General features: G+C 43.9%; 1 protein-coding gene across 3 annotated transcripts; it reads left to right on the top strand.

The window, feature by feature from the left end:
* Window positions 1-6399: 6399 nt before the first annotated feature.
* pdgfbb (platelet-derived growth factor beta polypeptide b) lies at window positions 6400-18331 on the top strand. Of its 3 annotated transcripts, XR_003296709.2 has the most exons (9): window positions 6400-7242; window positions 11483-11579; window positions 12415-12471; window positions 13421-13614; window positions 13715-13903; window positions 14077-14866; window positions 15011-15173; window positions 15267-15305; window positions 17878-18331. XR_003296709.2 is itself a non-coding variant. In XM_026325192.1 (8 exons), exons 1-7 carry the CDS (start codon window positions 7177-7179, stop codon window positions 15154-15156), a joined length of 1539 nt encoding a protein of 512 aa, XP_026180977.1. In that variant the 5' UTR covers window positions 6400-7176; the 3' UTR covers window positions 15157-15173; window positions 15267-16935. The 3 variants fall into 3 exon arrangements, 2 of the variants coding, with proteins under 2 accessions (XP_026180977.1, XP_026180978.1); XM_026325192.1 differs by lacking the exon at window positions 17878-18331 and having other exon boundaries at window positions 15267-16935; XM_026325193.1 differs by lacking the exons at window positions 6400-7242; window positions 17878-18331 and having other exon boundaries at window positions 11483-11575; window positions 15267-16935.
* Window positions 18332-18637: the final 306 nt, after the last annotated feature.

The following is an 18637-nucleotide window of genomic DNA, read 5'->3' as shown; positions in this document are numbered from 1 at the left end:
TCACTTTGATTACAGGGTCCTCCCCTCAACCGGCGTCTTTAAACTTCCTACTAAGTATGTGAAAGATGCCGCTCGGTGTGAAAAGTGTGTGCTTTGCAGTGTGTGTGTGTGTGCGTGTGCAACACATGCAACGATGGTGGAGTGTTTTGTGTGTGTGTGGAGCATTGGGTGTGTACACCCGGCTGTTCGTGCAGTAGATGCAGATGTGCGTGTGGTTGTGAGTGCAGGTGTGCTGATTCTTTGCATATTAAAGAATCAGCACAGAGGACGTGACGTGTGTGTAATTTATGGCGCTCTGAGGATTCGAACTGTCAGTGAGCAGCTGCATGTCCGAGCAACAGAGACTAGTCATTCGTTATCTGTCCCTTGTGTTTGATGTTTAGAGTCTTCGTACTGTGACTGAGGCGATAGGCCTGTATGGAGACAACACTTCCCTCCTGCAGAGTTAATACACATTATCAATACGTTTTACAACTCTTCAGATTCAGACCAAGTGTTATTTCACAATGTCAACAAAAATGTTGAATGTGTGTATTTTTACCAGAAGCATCTCTGTTGGCTGTGGCCAGTTCGTTTGCACTATGACGCGAACAACTTCTTTTCTGTTTTGGTCTATTTCCTTTATTTCTATAAATACTTTAAATTCGATTGTGTTTATGAGTCTGTTTCCCATGTTTGTCATGAGCCCATGGGCCACATCATGACAGGTAACGCAACAATTTTCAATTTGTCATTTCAGAAAGCCAAAGAACAATGTCATGTCGTCTGTGCCAGGATGTGGACATGTGTAACCTGCACACAGGACAACTCACGGCTGAGGTTAGAAAAGTGGATAAAACGCAGAATCTCTGCTGTTTGAAAACCTAAATCAGACGCAACGAGGAGGAAATCGTTATTAAAAGGTTCTGTGGAGCCATTAATTGGACAGGATTAACGAAGACTCACTCACACACACACACACACACACACACGCAGGACATATACAGGAGATTTCTGAGAGTTATACCAGATGACGGACCACGACACACTCAGCACAGCGTCATCAGGAAACAACCTTGTAAACAGGAATGACTGGGAGGAGGCTCAGTCTTTCTGCAGAAAAGGAGAAACGGGGTTTGTGGAGGCATTTTTAGACTGACTGTTACAAATCCACCTGTAGTCCTGTTCCCTCTTCCGCCTTTCTAGTTCCCCTTCCCTTTCTATTTCTAGCCTCCTGGCTGTCTGTCACTTCACTGGCTGAATGCACACAGCACAGGTAAGTGAGACAGGCAGGTTAACACACCTGTATAACAGCAGGTCTAAGGCGATTCAGCCACAATTGCTCTCGTCCATCTCATGGAGTTTGTTTCATTCATGTGTAAACACTGTCTGACACGTATGTTGGTCCTTTAAGTCAGTTTTCTGTCATTTTGTGTGAATGTCTACAGCCTTTTTCTTCTTCTTTTGCCAAAAATTCAATCCAATGAATCAAGACCTAAACACAAACTGAACACTAAATGCAATTATCAGCACATGTGTTTGTACACCACAGTAATTTGTGTACTAGCTCTCTGTTAACTTGCTTCACATGTGGTAGAAATCAACTAATTAAAACCAGAGTTGATGAAACCTGGGTCTTAAACGAAGTCAGGCTGTGAGGCTGAACTTCATGAAGCAAAGTGTTGCTCTTAGCTAAATATTAACATCAGCATGCTAACAGGCTGATGTCCGGCTGGTGTAAAGTCGTCTGTGTTTTAACCTGCCACTAGAAACACGATCTCACTGATAAATGCTCACAGTTTGCTCTAATGTTTGGCTTTACCGTGCACACAGGAACTTGTTGGCCTTACAGGGTCTCGGCCAACAAGTGGGCTCACGATTGAAAAGTCTGAACGTGCACGTGTTAGAATAAATGCTGGGTGAAGTGGTGGAGAACACATTAAAGAACACGAGTCCAGTGAACACAGTGTGCACAGGGAGAAGAACTGTGCAAGGATTCACGGTACAGTAGGCTAATGTGGTCTCCACTAGACTAGTTCAGTACAGTGGATTGCAGGGAAGTCCCCTGTGAACCGGGACAGGGAGGGGAGGCTGGCAGAGGAATGTAGCTGTATACAGGCTCTGAACAAAACCAGGCATTCCTCACGGAGGTGTTCACACTCTGCAGCGTGGTGTGGTCCATCCTCACTGCATCTGTTAGCAGCTTCGTACTGTCATCGTCAGCAGCACGCTGATCCAGCAGAACTAAAACATATAAACATATGTACAAAAGAAATGTTGACGCTGTGAATAGCTCAGTTTGGTCCCATAGGGAAGACACTTTGGCAAAGGTTGAAATAAGAATTTGGTGATTACACTGAGAAAAGGCTGTAAAGTCTCATGTGATCAGACAATCTGATGTCAGTTTTGTTAAATCTAAGACCATAAACCAGAATAAACCCCCATAAGTGATTTAGCACTGGTCACATGGCTATGCCAAAAAAAAAAACAACAGTAGGACAGTAGGATTTATGAAACATGCAGGATGAAGATTCATCTGTAATAGACCAATGTACCTTCAGACTTTACATGACACTGCATTAGCTATATGGTGTGATTCATATTTGCCCTTCCACTCATCTGCTGATAAACCCTGACGATAAATCTAGTGCATGAATGCATGAATGCATGAATGCGTTCACACATTGGCATTAGGGCTGAGGATGCAACTTGAAAGAATCCCCATCAGAGTTATATGTCTGTAAATTAGACTCACCTCCCACAGCAGGTCTGCAGACATCAGAGGGACTGTGGCTGGCTCTGGTCCAGGTCTCCAAGCCTGTGCAAAGGGGAAAGTGACTGACTTTGTCTTTTCTTCTTAACAGTTAGATCTGAGCTTTGCCTGCCTCAGACATGTAGCCCAGTATGTCTTTACCCATACTGACAGCAGTCATCTTCATCAGCCCTTTGCTTTCTGTTTGTCTTTTGTGGGTTTCAGTCTATTTTGCATATTTCTGTGACTCTCTCTGTCATTTCCTTCTCTCTATCTTCCCTCCCTCCATCTGTGTTTCAATGCAGTGCATTCCCACAATGCTTCACTGTCAGTCTCTCTCTCTTTGTCTCACTCAGGCTCATTTGTTGACAGATCCCTGCTGAGGCATGAATACCTGGGGCTGCCACCACCCTCAGTTCATTCAGCTGCGTTAATCATGCAAAATAGAAAGAAAGAGATCAAGGTATTTTATTATTCTATTATCCCATTTAGACATGATCATGAAAGACTCAAATATAAGATGTTCTGTGTTGTACAAATGTAAACAGCCTGTTGAGTGGAGTTTTGCATTTTTCTTTATTATTAAACAGCACCTGACTCTGCACATTTCATCTTTTTTTTTTTTTATGTAATTTTTTTCAGGCACATTCCTGCTTCTGGGATTTGAAACCTGAGAGCCAGGGTGCTTGAGGGTCAAGGGGCCAACTAACCACTTCCTGTTAGTCCATTTGCTCTAAATGACCCTCTGTTATGTCAGAGACACGCGCTGGAGAGAGTCTATCCCCGCGACTAATCGAGGGTCAATTGTCTCCCCTCCTGACTCTCATGTATGTGACAGAAGCAATAAATACACCTCTGCTCACACCACAACATGTGGGCACATCTGCACAGCAGCAAACCTAGGGCCCTTTGTACAACACAAATACAGTAGGTTCATGCTTTCCTCTAGAAAAGCTGAGGGTGGGGAGAGGACACAGCTATGTGATTACTGCGTCAAATTAACCACTGAAGCTTTTCAGCCAGCGATGGAAAAACGCAGGAAATCAAATGCCATCATTGTTCAATAGAAGATTAGTTCAGGGTGCTCTGACCTTCTCTGGATCTTCTGAAAGCGCTTAAATATTTGAGCGAGTGCTGTCATTTCTCACTCAATTGTTTAGCATAGAGGGCCCTCTGTCCTCCGCTCATGGTTGTAAATGGTTGTCTGCTTGGGACAGTGAACATGTGTGTGTGTGTGTGTGTGTGTGTGTGTGTGTGTGTGGGGGGGGGGGGGGGATCTCTTCTGTGCTCTGACATGTGCAACTACATTCAGTCTCTGGCTGTAAACTGGCTGTGTATGTGTGAGTTTATTTGCAGGCCTGTAAAAGAATGATACTTTCCTAAGTTACACACACACACACACACACGTCCCTACGCTGAGCCACGCTATTGAAACCAGTGGCAGGTGAAGCGAATAACACTGATTGGCTCGTTACGGTGCACCTGATGAACTCTGAGTCAGCAGCTCCAACATGACAGGGTGTTGCTGGTGTCAGTGCCGACCATCGGTTTTCGAGGAAGGAAAAGGTGACCAGGTGACCAGGTGAACAGATGAACCAGCGACAGTGTCATCAGGGTCACTGTGGTCTGATTCCAGAGAAGAGCTGATGTAGAACAAACTGCTGAAAAACTTCCTGCTACTTTGACAGACAGGTGTGAGGACACGCTGTGTGGGGGACTGTGTATCTGCAGACTGGTCAGTGTCCAGGCGGAGCTCTGTCCACCACTGGACCTCCTGCAGCAGCAGAACTGGGCCATAGGACAGTGGAAGAAGGAGGGTGAACCTTGTTTACTTTTACACAACAAGGACGGGCAGGTGTGTGTGTGTCACCTACCTGGAGAAGAGATGCTGGAAAAAAAGGTCTGATCCATGGAGCCTAAAACCCACAGACCTTAAAGACCTGCTGCTGAGGACCTGGAGTCTGAGACCAGAGGAACCTTTGACTGCAGGAAGAGGAGCTGCATGATGTTAGGTAGGTTTGGCTGCTCACTGTAAGAATAGACACACACACACGCACACGCACACACACACACACACACAGTACTTTAGGTGTGGCTGCACATACAGTTTTTTTTTAGCAGTTTCTTATTAAGTTGTCACCTCTGTGGAGAATGATGAATGGTGATCTTTCAGTGGGATTGTGGTGAAATGTTACAGTGTGACTGTGTGATGTGTGTGTGTGTGTGTGTGTGTGGGAATATCCCTACCTCCAGTCAAGCACCTGCTCCCCCTTTCTGCTTAGAAACCAAACACACCACAGACTCATGTTTGGAAGCTACAACCTGAGTGTAAAATGAAATATGCTTTGATGTGTGCAGACCTAAAATTAACACACATGGGAAACACAATCAAAACATCTATTTAATTGTCATCTTTTCTGGAAATACATGGCAGGATTATATTCACCGATGCTTCCACTCCCCTAGAAACACGTTATTTCACCAGTTCCCTTAGTGTAACTTCGCTCTGGCGTCCTAAGTGTCCATACGGCCATCGGCTTTGCCCAAACATACGAATATGAAACGCAGTGTAAATATAGATCCGTACCTCAGGCTGTTTCCTCCGCTGACTCTTGTTAGGAAAACAATGGCATCCTATTATTCACTGGGCCATGACTTAACTAAAGGAAAAGATTTTACTGAGTGAAGGGACAGGCCTCACAGCTACAGTCTGAGAAAATGTGCTCTTTCCTTTAAAACTTTTATTTCCATGATGAAAACTTTGTTCTGTTCCCCCTGTCATACAACATTACCAGCCATTTAAAGACCACTAGCTCGGCTGGCTGATCTGCTATTTCTGGGCCTGGGTTTGAACACGCGGAGTCACCGTCGGCCATTGTTCAAAAATGTTCCCCAAACACAAGCGACCGTCGAAGGTCAGGAGTCTGAGAATAACTCCTGTGATATTTAGAGACACCTTGTGTGTCCCGACCAGTGGTGATGCTGTGGTAATAAGAGGAGCCAGTTGGCATGGCAACTATCCCTATGACCTCTCCAGCAATAGGCCTGTTATGCAATGGGCTGAATTTAGGCTGTGTTGACTTTGCTTAAAGCATCTTTAGTTTTACATAAACTCTGTGAATGAAAATGAGGACAAGTTGATGAAACTGTTGGAAAGTTTTTCTAAAATGTTTTTGTTTCATTAAAACTAATTAATTGTCCATCAGAACCACAATTTTAATATATGATATAATGGAAAAATAGGTGTCTATGAGCTTTAGCAACAATATTAATAATAATGGCACCACAATGGAGAAGTACTTTAAAAATCAGGTAAAAGAAAACAAATGCACTAAAAACATTAAAAGTGAAACTAGACATTGTGCAGAAAAAGGGTCTGTGAGTGCTGTATATTAAATTATTGGATTATTAATACCAGTGTATTTTACTAATGTGGTTTTAACTAATGGTATTGTCTGTAACTAGCTGAATAAAACTAGTATGAAGTGGTCTAAAATGGAAAAGTGAATGTTGAAAATTAATTTGTTGTAAAACTTTAAAACGGAGCAACAACAAAACTGAGCTGGACTGAAAAGCCCACAGGACCTGGCCCGGGCTCAGGAATATAAATGAGGAAATGCTGCTCAGAGCTGCTGCTGTGAGGCGGCAGTTCGTGGGCTAATGTCGCTTCTTTGTGTGCGCATTATCACCAGTTCCTCAGACAGGGGGCGGGAGAGAGATACTGCGGAGCAGACCAGCAGCAGACTTGTGGAAATCTGCTCTTCCCCTCACCACCGCCGCCACCACCGCCGCTGCGTAATCAGGCAGGTCCAGGGCTGAGGCGCACCGAGCCACACAGCGCTTTGCGTATTGATAAGACTCCTTGGAAGAAGAGGACCGCAAACTCCCGTCCTGACCTGCGACGCTATTTCACACGCTCAGCCTGAGAGATGGACTTTTCGGACGCATCACGGTTAAAGAAAAGAAAAGTGGATTTTTAAAAAGAAAGCGGAGGATCCCTGGAATGTTTTAAACTTCACCTACTTTTTTGACTCGCGTGGATTTTTGTGTCTTGTGAAGTTTGGACCTTTGCGTTGGAAATGTCTTTAAGAGTTTTGTTCATGAAATTCATTTCTACCCATTTGTGTTGTCAACACCAAAACGCACACGCACGCGTAAGGTGAACTAAACAGAGCAGATTGAACATCAGGCAGAGGAAAAGCGCCTGAATTACAGCTTGGAGGTTTATTATTGGAGTTTTGTACAAGTTGGCTCAGAGAGCACCAGCGCCTTCTCCTCCTCCGGATATCTGTGCTGCGGAGACGACCGGGCGGACGGGCCGTTTACGCGCGCACAGCTCCGCAGGGCGAGCCGCTGTCCCCCCGCGCGCAGTGCTGAGGAGAGACGGACTCTCGTGCCTCCATAAATGCCCGGTCCGTCGAAGAGGCTCGAGGCTGGGCAGCAAGATGAGCTCGTGGCTACAGCTGCTGCTCGTGGTGCTGGCGGCGACTCTGCGGTTTGGCGCAGCCGAGGTGGGTCAGCGCCAATCACGGCGTTAGAAACTTTCCCTGCAGTCTGTTATGATCCTCACATATGATCTGGGTTTTCTTTACACGAGCACTGACAGAACATGAATCAATAAGAGTCAGTTTCCACATAAATCAAACGGTTTAAATTACGTCCCAACAATCGTTTCCAAAACTTAGATGTGGTTTGATTTCTCATGTTTTTACGTTTAACATCCTCAGACTCAACTGTGTTTTATTCTTTCACGTTATTCAGATATGATCCGGACTCTCGGACCAATGTGTCTGTCGAATCCATGATTTTTAAAACTGTCGACTTAGTGCACCTGCTTCAGTCCAGCCTCAAACCAAAAGCCAGAGTCTGACTTATTGGCGGTGGGATCCGCGCAGAAAATAACTGTTATTCCTCCCATTTAGTGGCGTTATGAATGGACGCCCAGGGGCACACACATACAGGGGCCGTCCTCTGTGGGTGATGAGCCAGGAAACTGGGGCTGCCATGACAGGCTCTTTTACAGCTGGATGCTCCACGTGGTTAAGCGATGCTGTTCCAGATGTTGAGCAGGGCCATGAATCAGTCAGAGCAGCTTCAGACTGTAACACAGTGCTGCAGAGACCACGTGTTTGTTACAGCGGATGACCGGACAAGATGAGCCAGGTTGTGTTTTCATGTGTCAACACGGTGCAAATCACTTTCTCAGCTGATTTTTATGTTTGTTTTCTTGTGTATTTGCAGCCAGGCTGTTTTATGCATGTGGGTAATAACTTTTTAGAATGCAAATGTGTCTGAATAACTTTTACTTTAAAACTTGTGAAAATGTCTGCTGAGGTCAAACAGGAAGCCAGGACGTAGCTAAGGCTGATGATGTGTTCCTTGACCTTCATGCTGACGGCTGTAGATACAAACTGTATAGAAAGAGATTCAGATTCATAGTGAACCTGATTTTCTTTCTGTCATTCTGCCTCCATTCAGCTTTAACTGGCCTTTCTGACCCTGGTAATTCATCTCCATAATGAAGTGTCAGCATCAGTCACTAAAACTAAATGAAGTTTAAACACACACAGTTAACAGGTCAGTCATGGGAGGTGGACAATGAAGTCAACAAACAGGACACAACCCTCGGTCATCCTGCAGGATGTGAACTGTAACATATAACCACAAGCTCCTGTATCATAAAACATTCAAATAGGTTTTTCCTTCCTCCTTTAATCCACAAACATGCAGTTTATGCTGTATGTGGTCTACCGTCACCATGAACCTCACATAAAGGCAGTTTCGGAGTGAAACATAGCAGTCTGTGATGGATGGCTTTAAATTCCTGTCATCACCCCTTTCCCTTTTCATTTTATGGCTTCTGTAGGCGCCGCATGTAAAGGAGAGCTCAAATTTGACAGGACAAGTTTTTAGAGGAGAAAGTTACAAAGGCTTTGGGGGATAAAACCAGGAATTCCCCAGGTATAATTTTAAAGTCACGGTATGGCAGCAGTGAAATCTGTCGTTTCAGTCATGTCCTTCTTAAATAAGGAGAAACGGGTTGAAAGCAGACAGAGTGTGCAGAGTGAGTGATAAATTGAAAGCCTGGTAATATAGGTGCTGTTTAAAACGAGCATATACTCTACCTTTAGCTGTGGACCACCAAAGGATGAATCCACATATCACACGCTCACTATGCACTAAATTGCATCAGGCGACTTTCCAGCTCAGGGGTAAATTATGACAATTAATTAAAGTCACATTTATTCACGCATTCCTGTATTGTGCACGTGTAAGCATCGTTTCACAGACTGCATGTGGAAGCTCACACGTGTGCGCCTGCAGCAAACCCGACCCCCTAATTATGTACGATTAGATGTTCGCCTGCCCACTGCAGCCGCCGCCTGGACCTGGCATTCCTCAGTGTGTCCTACAGGCCTGCAGGGGACGGGCGCTCGCTTCAAGTGCTAAGTACTGGATTATGTCAAAGTCCAGGTTTTAGGGGCGTGTGAAATGGCAAGAAGTATGGCAGAAACAATAAATTCTTATGACGTGTTGTATGTCCCTGCAGCTGTGGACGGTTTGTAAGAGGCGATGCTGCAGAAAGTCTGTGTGCTGCTGTAGATTAACAGTAGGCAATTATCATAAAGCCTAATGTAACAGCTGTCGCCGTCTCTGCTTCATCAGCAGAGCTCATTATATCAAACAGGCTCCAGATGCAGCTGGAGTTTGCTCAGATTCTTGGTAAGCAGAATGAATATTAACGTTCAACTCGCTGACTTCAACTTCTTATGACAGAAAAATCCACTTTGGCCACTTTATGGGAAATGAAATGGCTCCAGAGGACGACATTAAACATAAGACTTGGCAATATCATTTCATTTACAATCTAAAAAGTCAGTGGATTCAATTATCAGTTGATTATTTTAGCAATTTTAACATTTTGTAGTTTCAGCTTCTCTTTTTATTCCAACATGTGGTTGTGCGTCGTCTTACAGGACGTCTAACAGCTCGCCCCAGTAGTTTAGTGCTCGTCTTGCTGATCCCTCATAGTGACATGTTGAACATTATTATCGTGTTTAGAAATTCTGTCAGTGCAGTTTGCATCTGCTTACATCTGTTTTGTTTACCAGACTCAAAGTGTTTATTTAATATTTCCTGCTTAGATACAAATCATCATGACAGCAGGCACCACTGGGAACAAAGGCACACATCCTATAATTAACGTCAGGCACAATTAGACAAGCAGCCAGGTTTGCTCCGTTGGCAAAGAGAGGAAATAATCATGATGAGTCCTCAGGGGCATCAGCAGCTCTGCAAAGGAGATGTAATTGTAATACAGCAGGCATTTCCCTGCTGGATACTTTGACGCTGTGAAAAAGCAGCCAACAATGGGGGAGAGTCGGTGGCATACAGTACGGGCAGGGTGAGAACACAGGTCTGTGCACGGATGGCTGCTTCCTGTGGCGAAAACCTGCTTTCTGCCAGGATTCATTAATTTCTCCCAGAAACTCAGTGCAGTCGCATTAATGGTCACGTTTCCTTTAAATGACCGTCTAAATGTTTGTATTGAGAAAAAAAAAAAGACAAGGGCGCACGCTTTCACCTTCCCAGTGCTGATGTATGTTCATTAGAAAACGAGTTGTATGAAGGTTTTGGTGCAGCAGCCAGATCAGATTTACCCTCTGGGTCCATTTCACCGTGAGCTGGTGAAGCAAATGAAGCGCACCCACTGCGTTTAAACCAATGTGAAGTGTCCCGACCCACGTCTTATCCCTGTCCACTTTATCCATCTATTATCCCTCTTTCTTTCAGATGCGCCTCCCCTCTCTCCTCCTCCCTGTATCACTCCTTCCCCCACTTCCTGACTCCTTCCTGGCTCCTTTGACCCCTAAATGTTAGCAGATGAGAAGACACAACGCCAATAGTCATTCACCCTGCTCTTAGTGACCATTGTGTGTCTGCTTTGGGTAATACTCTGCCCCCCCCCCCCCCCCCCCCCCCCCCCCCCCCCCCCTCCAGCGCTCTTGTGCATTCATGGTTAGGGGGGTTAAACCCACAGTCAGTCCTACGAAAGACAATATAGGTTGTTTTTTTTTTTTTTTTTTTTTTTTAGTGTGGTGCTGTGGAAATATATGCATGGTGTTAAAAAATATGAGCTTAATGTTTTCTTATCATTTTGTTTTCAGCTGATGCCATTTAAAAAAAAAAAAAAAAAGGTACCACCAGGAAATCATTCTCCTCTTACCTGTGGAGCCAGAACTGGATATTAATGTCGTCTCATCACTGCACTGAGACAATAATAGGATGAAACAGTGTAGATGGTTTTTAAGGTTAAAAAATCAACAGTTTTGTGCGTCACGTATTTTCACAGCCCCTCAAACTCAGACACACTGGGGGTGTTAGTCTTTACGTTGTATAATTTCGAGTGAAGCAGGATCAAATTTCTGATCTTGGGTTTTTGATAGTCAGGATGCCATTTTGATCACACTATTTGTAATCAGCCGTTCAGCTACACACACTGAAGAACCTGCTATACTGTAGTTGATGCAGACGTGCTGCAGTGTTTCCTCAGAGGGAAAACTGTGTAAAGCCCAATGCAGGATGGATACAGGACAGGAATTTCTCAAATAGCTGAGAAAATCTCTAAATACTTACACGTCATCTTCTTTTCCTTTATTTGCATAGTCATGTTTTTAGATGGTCCAGAGTAAAACGCATCTTATTTCTTTGTTTTTTTTAAATGAATGAACATATATGTGTGTGTTTCAGGGGGACCCTCTGCCTGCAGCTCTGGTGGAGCTGGTTAGAAACAGCCCCATCTCCTCCATCGAGGACCTTCAGCTGCTGCTGTTCACTGACTCCGTAGGTAAAGATCAGAGCACTTCAATACTCTCTTACTGTTCATACACACACTGAAACCAGACTCAACATTATAAATGCTTCTGTTTAACCTTAAATGCTTATCATGACATTTAATTCATTAAACAGCTTTAGTCTAAATGCCTTCATGTATTTGCCAGACAAATAATGGACTTTCCAGCCTATAAAACGGCTGGATTCCATAATTTTCTGTAAATGGAGCTTATGTGACAGAAATTCATTAATACACCAAAGCAGAAACTCGGAGGATATAATTATGTATTGTTCAGTTTAAAGGGTTGAAAATTGCTGTATAAGTTGAGGAAATGTCTCACTATTGGGTTTATGGGATACTTCCAAAATAAAGTGCAACAGGCTTTGCCATCGAGCTAAAACAGGAACGTGCTTATGAAAGTGACAGCATTGTAGACGCACAATACTCAGCTCAGTCTAAATGGCATTAAACTACAATCCAGAGTGGACTAATTAATGTGTGTGGCCAGTGCAAAGTTTGAGTGAACTAACACAATAACAATTAGCAGTTACTTTTCTCCCCTAATTGTGACTAGTAAACATCACCAGTAATAAAACCAGCCCACACAAACAGAACAGCTAGAACAGCACTTATTAAACTAGCTCTCCTCTCTCACTCTCTGTTTTCTACCCCCACACCCTCTTTCTATCATCTTGTGCACGCTTGCATTTACACACCCACATGAACGGACTTGATCTCTACACATGCAGGGGGCGCTAGAAGGCCTTGGAATAAAACTTGCCACATGCAACGAACAGATAATCCAAGTTTACTCAGGCCAAATATGTTGTTTATTGTTTTGTCTCAGATGAGGAAGATGCGACGTCTGCAGCCAATGGAGGTCACAGACTACCAAGGAGCCTGAGTGAGCTAAGCCCCTGTTTAAATTCCCTTCATTCCCTGTTATTCAGACGGCTGGTTTCTTGTTGCATTCAATATGGAAATTTATTATTTACTCTGAAAACAAGAGACTCCATTGCTAATACTCTATAAACAGGTTGTAGTCCTGGTATGGGGGATTCCTGATTTTCCACTTTAATGTAGAAGCACTGCATCCTCATTGGTTTAAGGCTGGCGGTATGTTCAGTTCAGCCTCCTGGGAGTTGATTAATGTCACAGTATGGTTTCAGTGACACGGTAAAATCTTTCCCATTAACCTTTTTTCACCGTGATGATAAAACAGATGTTTAAATTAATCTCCAACAGTCTGGGTGACTTTGTCCCTCTAGCATGATGAGATACTAATAGCCCAACATTAACTCTCATGTCAACCATGTCCAGTGGCTTTTATTTGTATCCCTGGATGTGAAGCAGAGTATTTAACAATGAATTTCTGAGAAGCAAAGTGAAAGTAATTTCCTCCATGTTCCTCCAGTTATAGCTTACTGTACGCACTCATTTGAAATGCATGAGGTTCACACTATAATCCACCTGCTTGTTATTGCTCCGCAGATGCTGGAACAAACTGTAGTGGATGCTGTGCTGCTAAAGCACGATGGTTGTTTGTGAGATAAATAAACCGCAGAGTAAAATGTTAAATTTGGCTTCATAAATAAACATGTAAACAAGCCAGGTGAGTCACGGACTCATGGTAAATTAATGTGGATGTAATTAGGCCTCACACTCTGGCAGCATGAGAGTGTTTAGATTTCTAATAATAAAATAATCATTAGGAGACCCATTTGTATTTTAATTGGTGTCTTGTACTTATTATGTAGAGAAATAGTCAAATAGCATAAAGGAGAATATTTACAACCCAATATGTTTTCAATGACATTAACACCAGCAGTCACGAGTCACATCTCTTTCCTCAGATGCCCAGCCAGCCCAGCAGGCTCTGTGTAAAGTTCGGACAGAGGTGGTTGAGGTCACCAGGGCGATGCTGGACCGCAGCAACGCCAACTTCCTGTTGTGGCCGCCCTGTGTGGAGGTGCAGCGCTGCTCTGGCTGCTGCAACACCAAGAGCCTGCAGTGCGTCCCCATTGTCACTCACACCAGATACCTGCAGGTGAGCACCCACATCCGCACAAATAAAAAGTGGAACCTGCACCGTGTTTTAGTCGTAATGCTGATTTATAATGCTCCCACCTTCTTCCTAACACCTCCAGGTCATGAAGATCGAGTACATAAATAAAAGACCCACGTATGCTAAAGCCGTGGTGTCGGTGCTGGATCACGTGGAGTGCAGATGTCAGCCTGCTCCACGTCTCCCGGTGCCCAAGAAGAAATCGTCTCGCAGACATCACGGCCACCAGCATCTAAACCAGACACTCATCCAGGGAGTCGGGCAGGGACAGGTACAGCACAAGCTCTACATGCTGTGTGTTGTTTGAACTGGAAAAATACTGTGACCCATACTGGACCCATTACATAAAAACTGTTTTCAAAAATCTGCTCATCACCTGCTTCTTCTGTTGTGAAAATGCAGTTAAATGTCAAAGTGAATGTTGGTTGTCATTTTATTGTCAAGGCGAAGGTGCACACCAAGGATGAGCTCCATCAGTGGGATGAGCTGAAGCAGAACCAGAGGGCCGACCTGGAGGATCTCCTGGATCAGCACTGGAACCCCAGAGGAGACACTTTCACTCAGACTGGAGAGGGGTACATTCTGGCTGGGGAGGACACGTCTCAGTCTGAAGGGGCGATTCTCTTCGCTCCACACTGGGCACATAACTCCTCTGGTATCCACTGGACTGAAGACCAAAGTGACAATCCAGAGAACGTGCAGAGGAAGGATGGTCGGATCATAGACGGCAACAAAACCTCAGTGGACAACGTTGATATTGAGGTAAAGAACAAGCCGGTTGAAGGTGGAGATGGATTTCTGCTCAATGCCACTAAGGAGAACATTAATGAGGGAAACAGGGGCAAGGAAAAAGACACCCAGACACACAACCCATTATGGCTAGAAGACAAAATGAACATTTCAGTGAAGCACACTGTTACTCAGAATCCTCCCGCCAAATTCAGTCCTGCTGAGGGAACCGTCAGCGAGGGAGCTGGGAGCTACCGGCCTACCAAAGAGCCAAATCCAGAGCCGAGACGGAGGGACAATGAGACTCCGGAGGAGAGGATGCTGCAGCTCGAGGAGGCGAAACTGGAAGAGGAGAGGAAAGAGCTTCTTCTCCTCCACAAGAGGTTGGACCAGGAGAAGGAGATGCTGAGGCAGCAGCAGAGGAGACGAGAAGAGGAGGAGACAAACAGTCGGCATCACCTGCATGGGAAACATCATCATCTGCAAACAACAACACAGAAACCAGGTAACTGACAGTGTTTATCACAATAAAAGCACAGGCTGAAAGTCTGTGGTGGTGTGGTGTGTGATTTTCACAATAAGAGTGTTTTCACAGAGCCACAGGAGTTAAAGTGACATACATTGGCTTTTTTTTTTCTTTTTCTTACAGAGACAACATCGTCTACGACCACCACACAACAGCCCTCAGCTCCAGCAGGCCCCAGACCCCCAGCTCGCCCAACCCAAAAAAAGAGGAAGATGAGGAAGAATCGCAAACGGATCAGCAAGGCAGCTATGAGAGCGATGCTAATGTAGAATGACAACAAACCCAGGTGTGTTCATGAACACTAAAAGAAATGAGGAAATTATGACTCTCTGAATGTAAAACCACATTTCAGCTCATCTCTCTGTATTTTCCCCCTCAGGGTCATTTTGTGGAGGTGAAACAGATCAACTCCCTTCGTGTAAGTATTTATTCACCTGTCAGTAACCTGCTCGTCCTGTGAGATCTCCTCAGTAACACTACTAATGACTGTCTGGTGAAACTGTAACTACACCTGGATGGAGTAAGAGGTGGGTGAGATGACGAAGATGGAATATAAAGAAAAGGTGGACCTTTTTTTATTTTTTTAAATTTTTTTTTTAAAAAAGAGAACACTTGCTTCTACAACGACAGTTGCTGGTATGAAGTGGCACCCTAAGACAAACCGGGTGCAGGCACAGAACATCCTGGGTAGGAACCTGCACCAACATAGGACTGTGGAAAATAGTGCAATTTCTAAACTCTACTTGGAACCTTGTTTTGATATCAACAGAGAGAAACTGCACTTGTATACTGACAGAGCGGAGTCCGTACGGGGTTTGAATGACGGCGTTTGTTGCTGAATGACTTGATTTTGTGATCACGACAGTCGGACTGGACATAAAAGTAGACTTAACTCTCTGGTGCCATGAAAGAATCTGTTGTATTGTGATTTGATAATCTTAGAGACAATCATCAATAGGTTGCAACGACAACTAATGCTGACTAAAATGACCATCATATAAGCATGTTGGGAAGTTAAAGCTGTGTAATTTTACAGTATCAAGGCCTGATATCATTAATTAAAACAGTGATGGTCTCTCTTTAACCACATGTAATTGCATTTAACTCATTACAAACACTGGAAAGACACAGATGTGATTGGAGAACAAAAGTAAAAATGATATGTTTCAAAAATCAGGTGCTGACTCAGTAAGAGGTGATAGCATTATCCCTGCGCCCTGACTGCGTGCTAAGTTTATTTATTTATCTTTACCATTACTGTGGATTAACTCTCTCTACAAATACTGCAAACAAGTTGTCGTTGAGATCTGTATAAAAGATGCAGCCTGTCATGGTGACTGGGTGGTTCAAGGAAAGACAGAACAAGACGAAGACTTTCTGTGACCTCCCAGTATCATGCAGGGTTTAATTCTACGTCGAGACGTGTATGCATGTGTTTGTCTTGTATGCATAAGTGTGTGCTGTAGTGTGTCCTTAACTACACTTCTGTCATGCATCTCAATACTCATGTAGAAGAAGCATGTATCTGTTTGCTCTCCTTTCTCTCTTTGACAGAGAGACGTCGCCGCTTCACCACTTACGTTTTGACAGAAACAGTCGCATTCCTTAAACTCCGGGAGGAGGGAAACACCAACCTGCCAAATCTTTTATTTCCAGTGGCTCTTCCTGTTTAATGACATTTCATTAGCATTTGGAACATAAAGGTTCCAAACAAGTAAATGAACAGGCGATTCATAGGACAACAAAAAGCCAGATCTTTGCAAATGTAGATATTGTATTTGTGTCCTTTCTATTTCTATTAGTAACAACACATAGAAATACACTGGTGATGCATAGTTGTATCTAATAATCCATAATCAGCCAAACATCTTAAGTTATTAAAAACATGGCTTGTATGTTCCTTGTGACATCTTACAACTGTTACTGATTTCTCTGTTTAATTATAAGATTTGGTGAAAAGGAATATTTGTGATAACTTTGTCACCTAATGCTATTTTCATATGGGTATAAGAAGCTAATGTGCATAAATAGATTTTTTTGTGTATTTATTCCTTGTTACTGTTTTTTTTTTTTCTATATCCATGGATTTTTTTCCTAGACGGCCACTGTTTTGTTGTTACGAGCTGTGCAGCATGCTACAAAGAGTCTGCAAAGATGGCAGTAGCTGTAGATATATTCCAGTGTTGGACCAAAATAAAACTGACAGACCAACACTGTCATTCACAGAGCCACGCTGCTAACAAGGCTAAATACAAACCTCAGTTAATATTGTGGGTCTTTATAATTTTAGCATCATTATATGTGTGGCCTGTTGAACCTGTGTACAGTGCAGCATCTCATAATCAGAAAACAGGTGGTGTCCTTTTCCCACCAAAGTCTTGTAGACGTATGAAGTTACGCTGAGAAAGTTTGACTTTTTTATGACACAGTGAACTCTCTGACTTTCCCACCTCATCAGCACAGGAAGATTTATTTACTCGACCTGTTTGTCATGTCGTGTCTACACGCCTCCAGCTCTCCAGAGACGTCGTATTCCCTGCATAAATTCACAGTTTTCTATCGAGCGTCATTCCCAGTGGTTGCACAGTGAGATTTGTTCAGTCTGTAAATAGAGACAGGGAAGAAAATGTGCTGTAGGTGAACTCTGGCACACACTCTCTTTGTGGTTAGTTTTTCACATTTACCCACTTGACTCTTGGCTGCAAAAACTCCCCACCTCAGCAGCTTCCATAGCTGTGTGCGCTAATTATGGAGTCATCTGCTCCCCTGTCTAAATAAAATCATACGGGGAATGACTTTGAAGCACAGCACATCTCCTCATAGATTTGAACCATGTTTACAGTATGTGGATGTCATTATGGTCTTAAAGCTTTTTGGGGTTTAAAGGGCCTTGACCTTTGTATTTACATAATTAGCATCGATGTATCTGTATAGCATCTGGATCTCATCCTTAATCCTCCCATATGTGACTGTCCAAACTGTGTATTCAGGTACTCTGCTGTCAGTCTCACACAGACGTACTACTTCCAAACAGCAGACCATCTCCAAATTCAGCATCGAGGTGGGATGCCTGATTTTCCGCGGGTGTCCGAGCAGCTCCCCACCCCCTCCCCATGGACTTCAAACAAGAACACAGGGGAGATTTGCATGGAGGCTTGTTGATTGTGACAAACACACACAGGGGTCAAACACCATGACAGTTGCCTCTGAGGGACCAGAGACTGTGACTAAAGACACGAGGCGGTTCAGGCCTGACTGACTGACCTCAGAGCACGACATGGCTTGTTGGGTCTCAGCAACACAAGCCCTGGAACAATACGACGAACCGTCCGGATCAATTTAACTCATAACAAACTCCACGTTAATTAGAACCAAGGCCCAAAGAAACAATTTCTCTATTTGTTTCAAAAACATACAGGTTAAGGAAGTCGCAACTTGTCCTTAACAGACTTGTGCAGTCAAAGAAAATATGATCATGGCTCCGACAATTTATTTTAGGTTTGTCTTAATCAATCCTGTGTTTGGTGTTAACCTGTTTTAAGGCTGGCTTAAGTTAATATGGCAGATTGTCTGCCTGCACTGGAAAACCAAAGTCTTCATAGCTCTTCTGAACGGCCACTTTCAAACACGGATAAAAAGTGAGCCGTCAAGAATGAGTAGTGGATATGTTTGAGGTTAGAGTCTAGTGTTCCTCGAGGGCTGATTACCTGGACCAGGAAAACAAGCAGGGCAGTGGGTCTCCAGGGCCTG

This window comes from Mastacembelus armatus, chromosome 8, assembly GCF_900324485.2.
Source record: "Mastacembelus armatus chromosome 8, fMasArm1.2, whole genome shotgun sequence".
NCBI lineage: Eukaryota > Metazoa > Chordata > Actinopteri > Synbranchiformes > Mastacembelidae > Mastacembelus > Mastacembelus armatus.
The sequence above is the reverse complement of the archived record's forward strand: the minus strand, read 5'-3'. Positions and strand labels throughout refer to the sequence as shown.

Bases quoted from the DNA above. Each gene is read 5' to 3' on its own strand.
- pdgfbb (XM_026325192.1), top strand. From the start codon at position 7,177: ATGAGCTCGTGGCTACAGCTGCTGCTCGTGGTGCTGGCGGCGACTCTG. The intron at 11,580-12,414 runs GTAAAGATCAGA...GTTTTGTCTCAG, and splicing joins GCTGTTCACTGACTCCGTAG to ATGAGGAAGATGCGACGTCT. The intron at 13,904-14,076 runs GTACAGCACAAG...TTTATTGTCAAG, and splicing joins AGGGAGTCGGGCAGGGACAG to GCGAAGGTGCACACCAAGGA.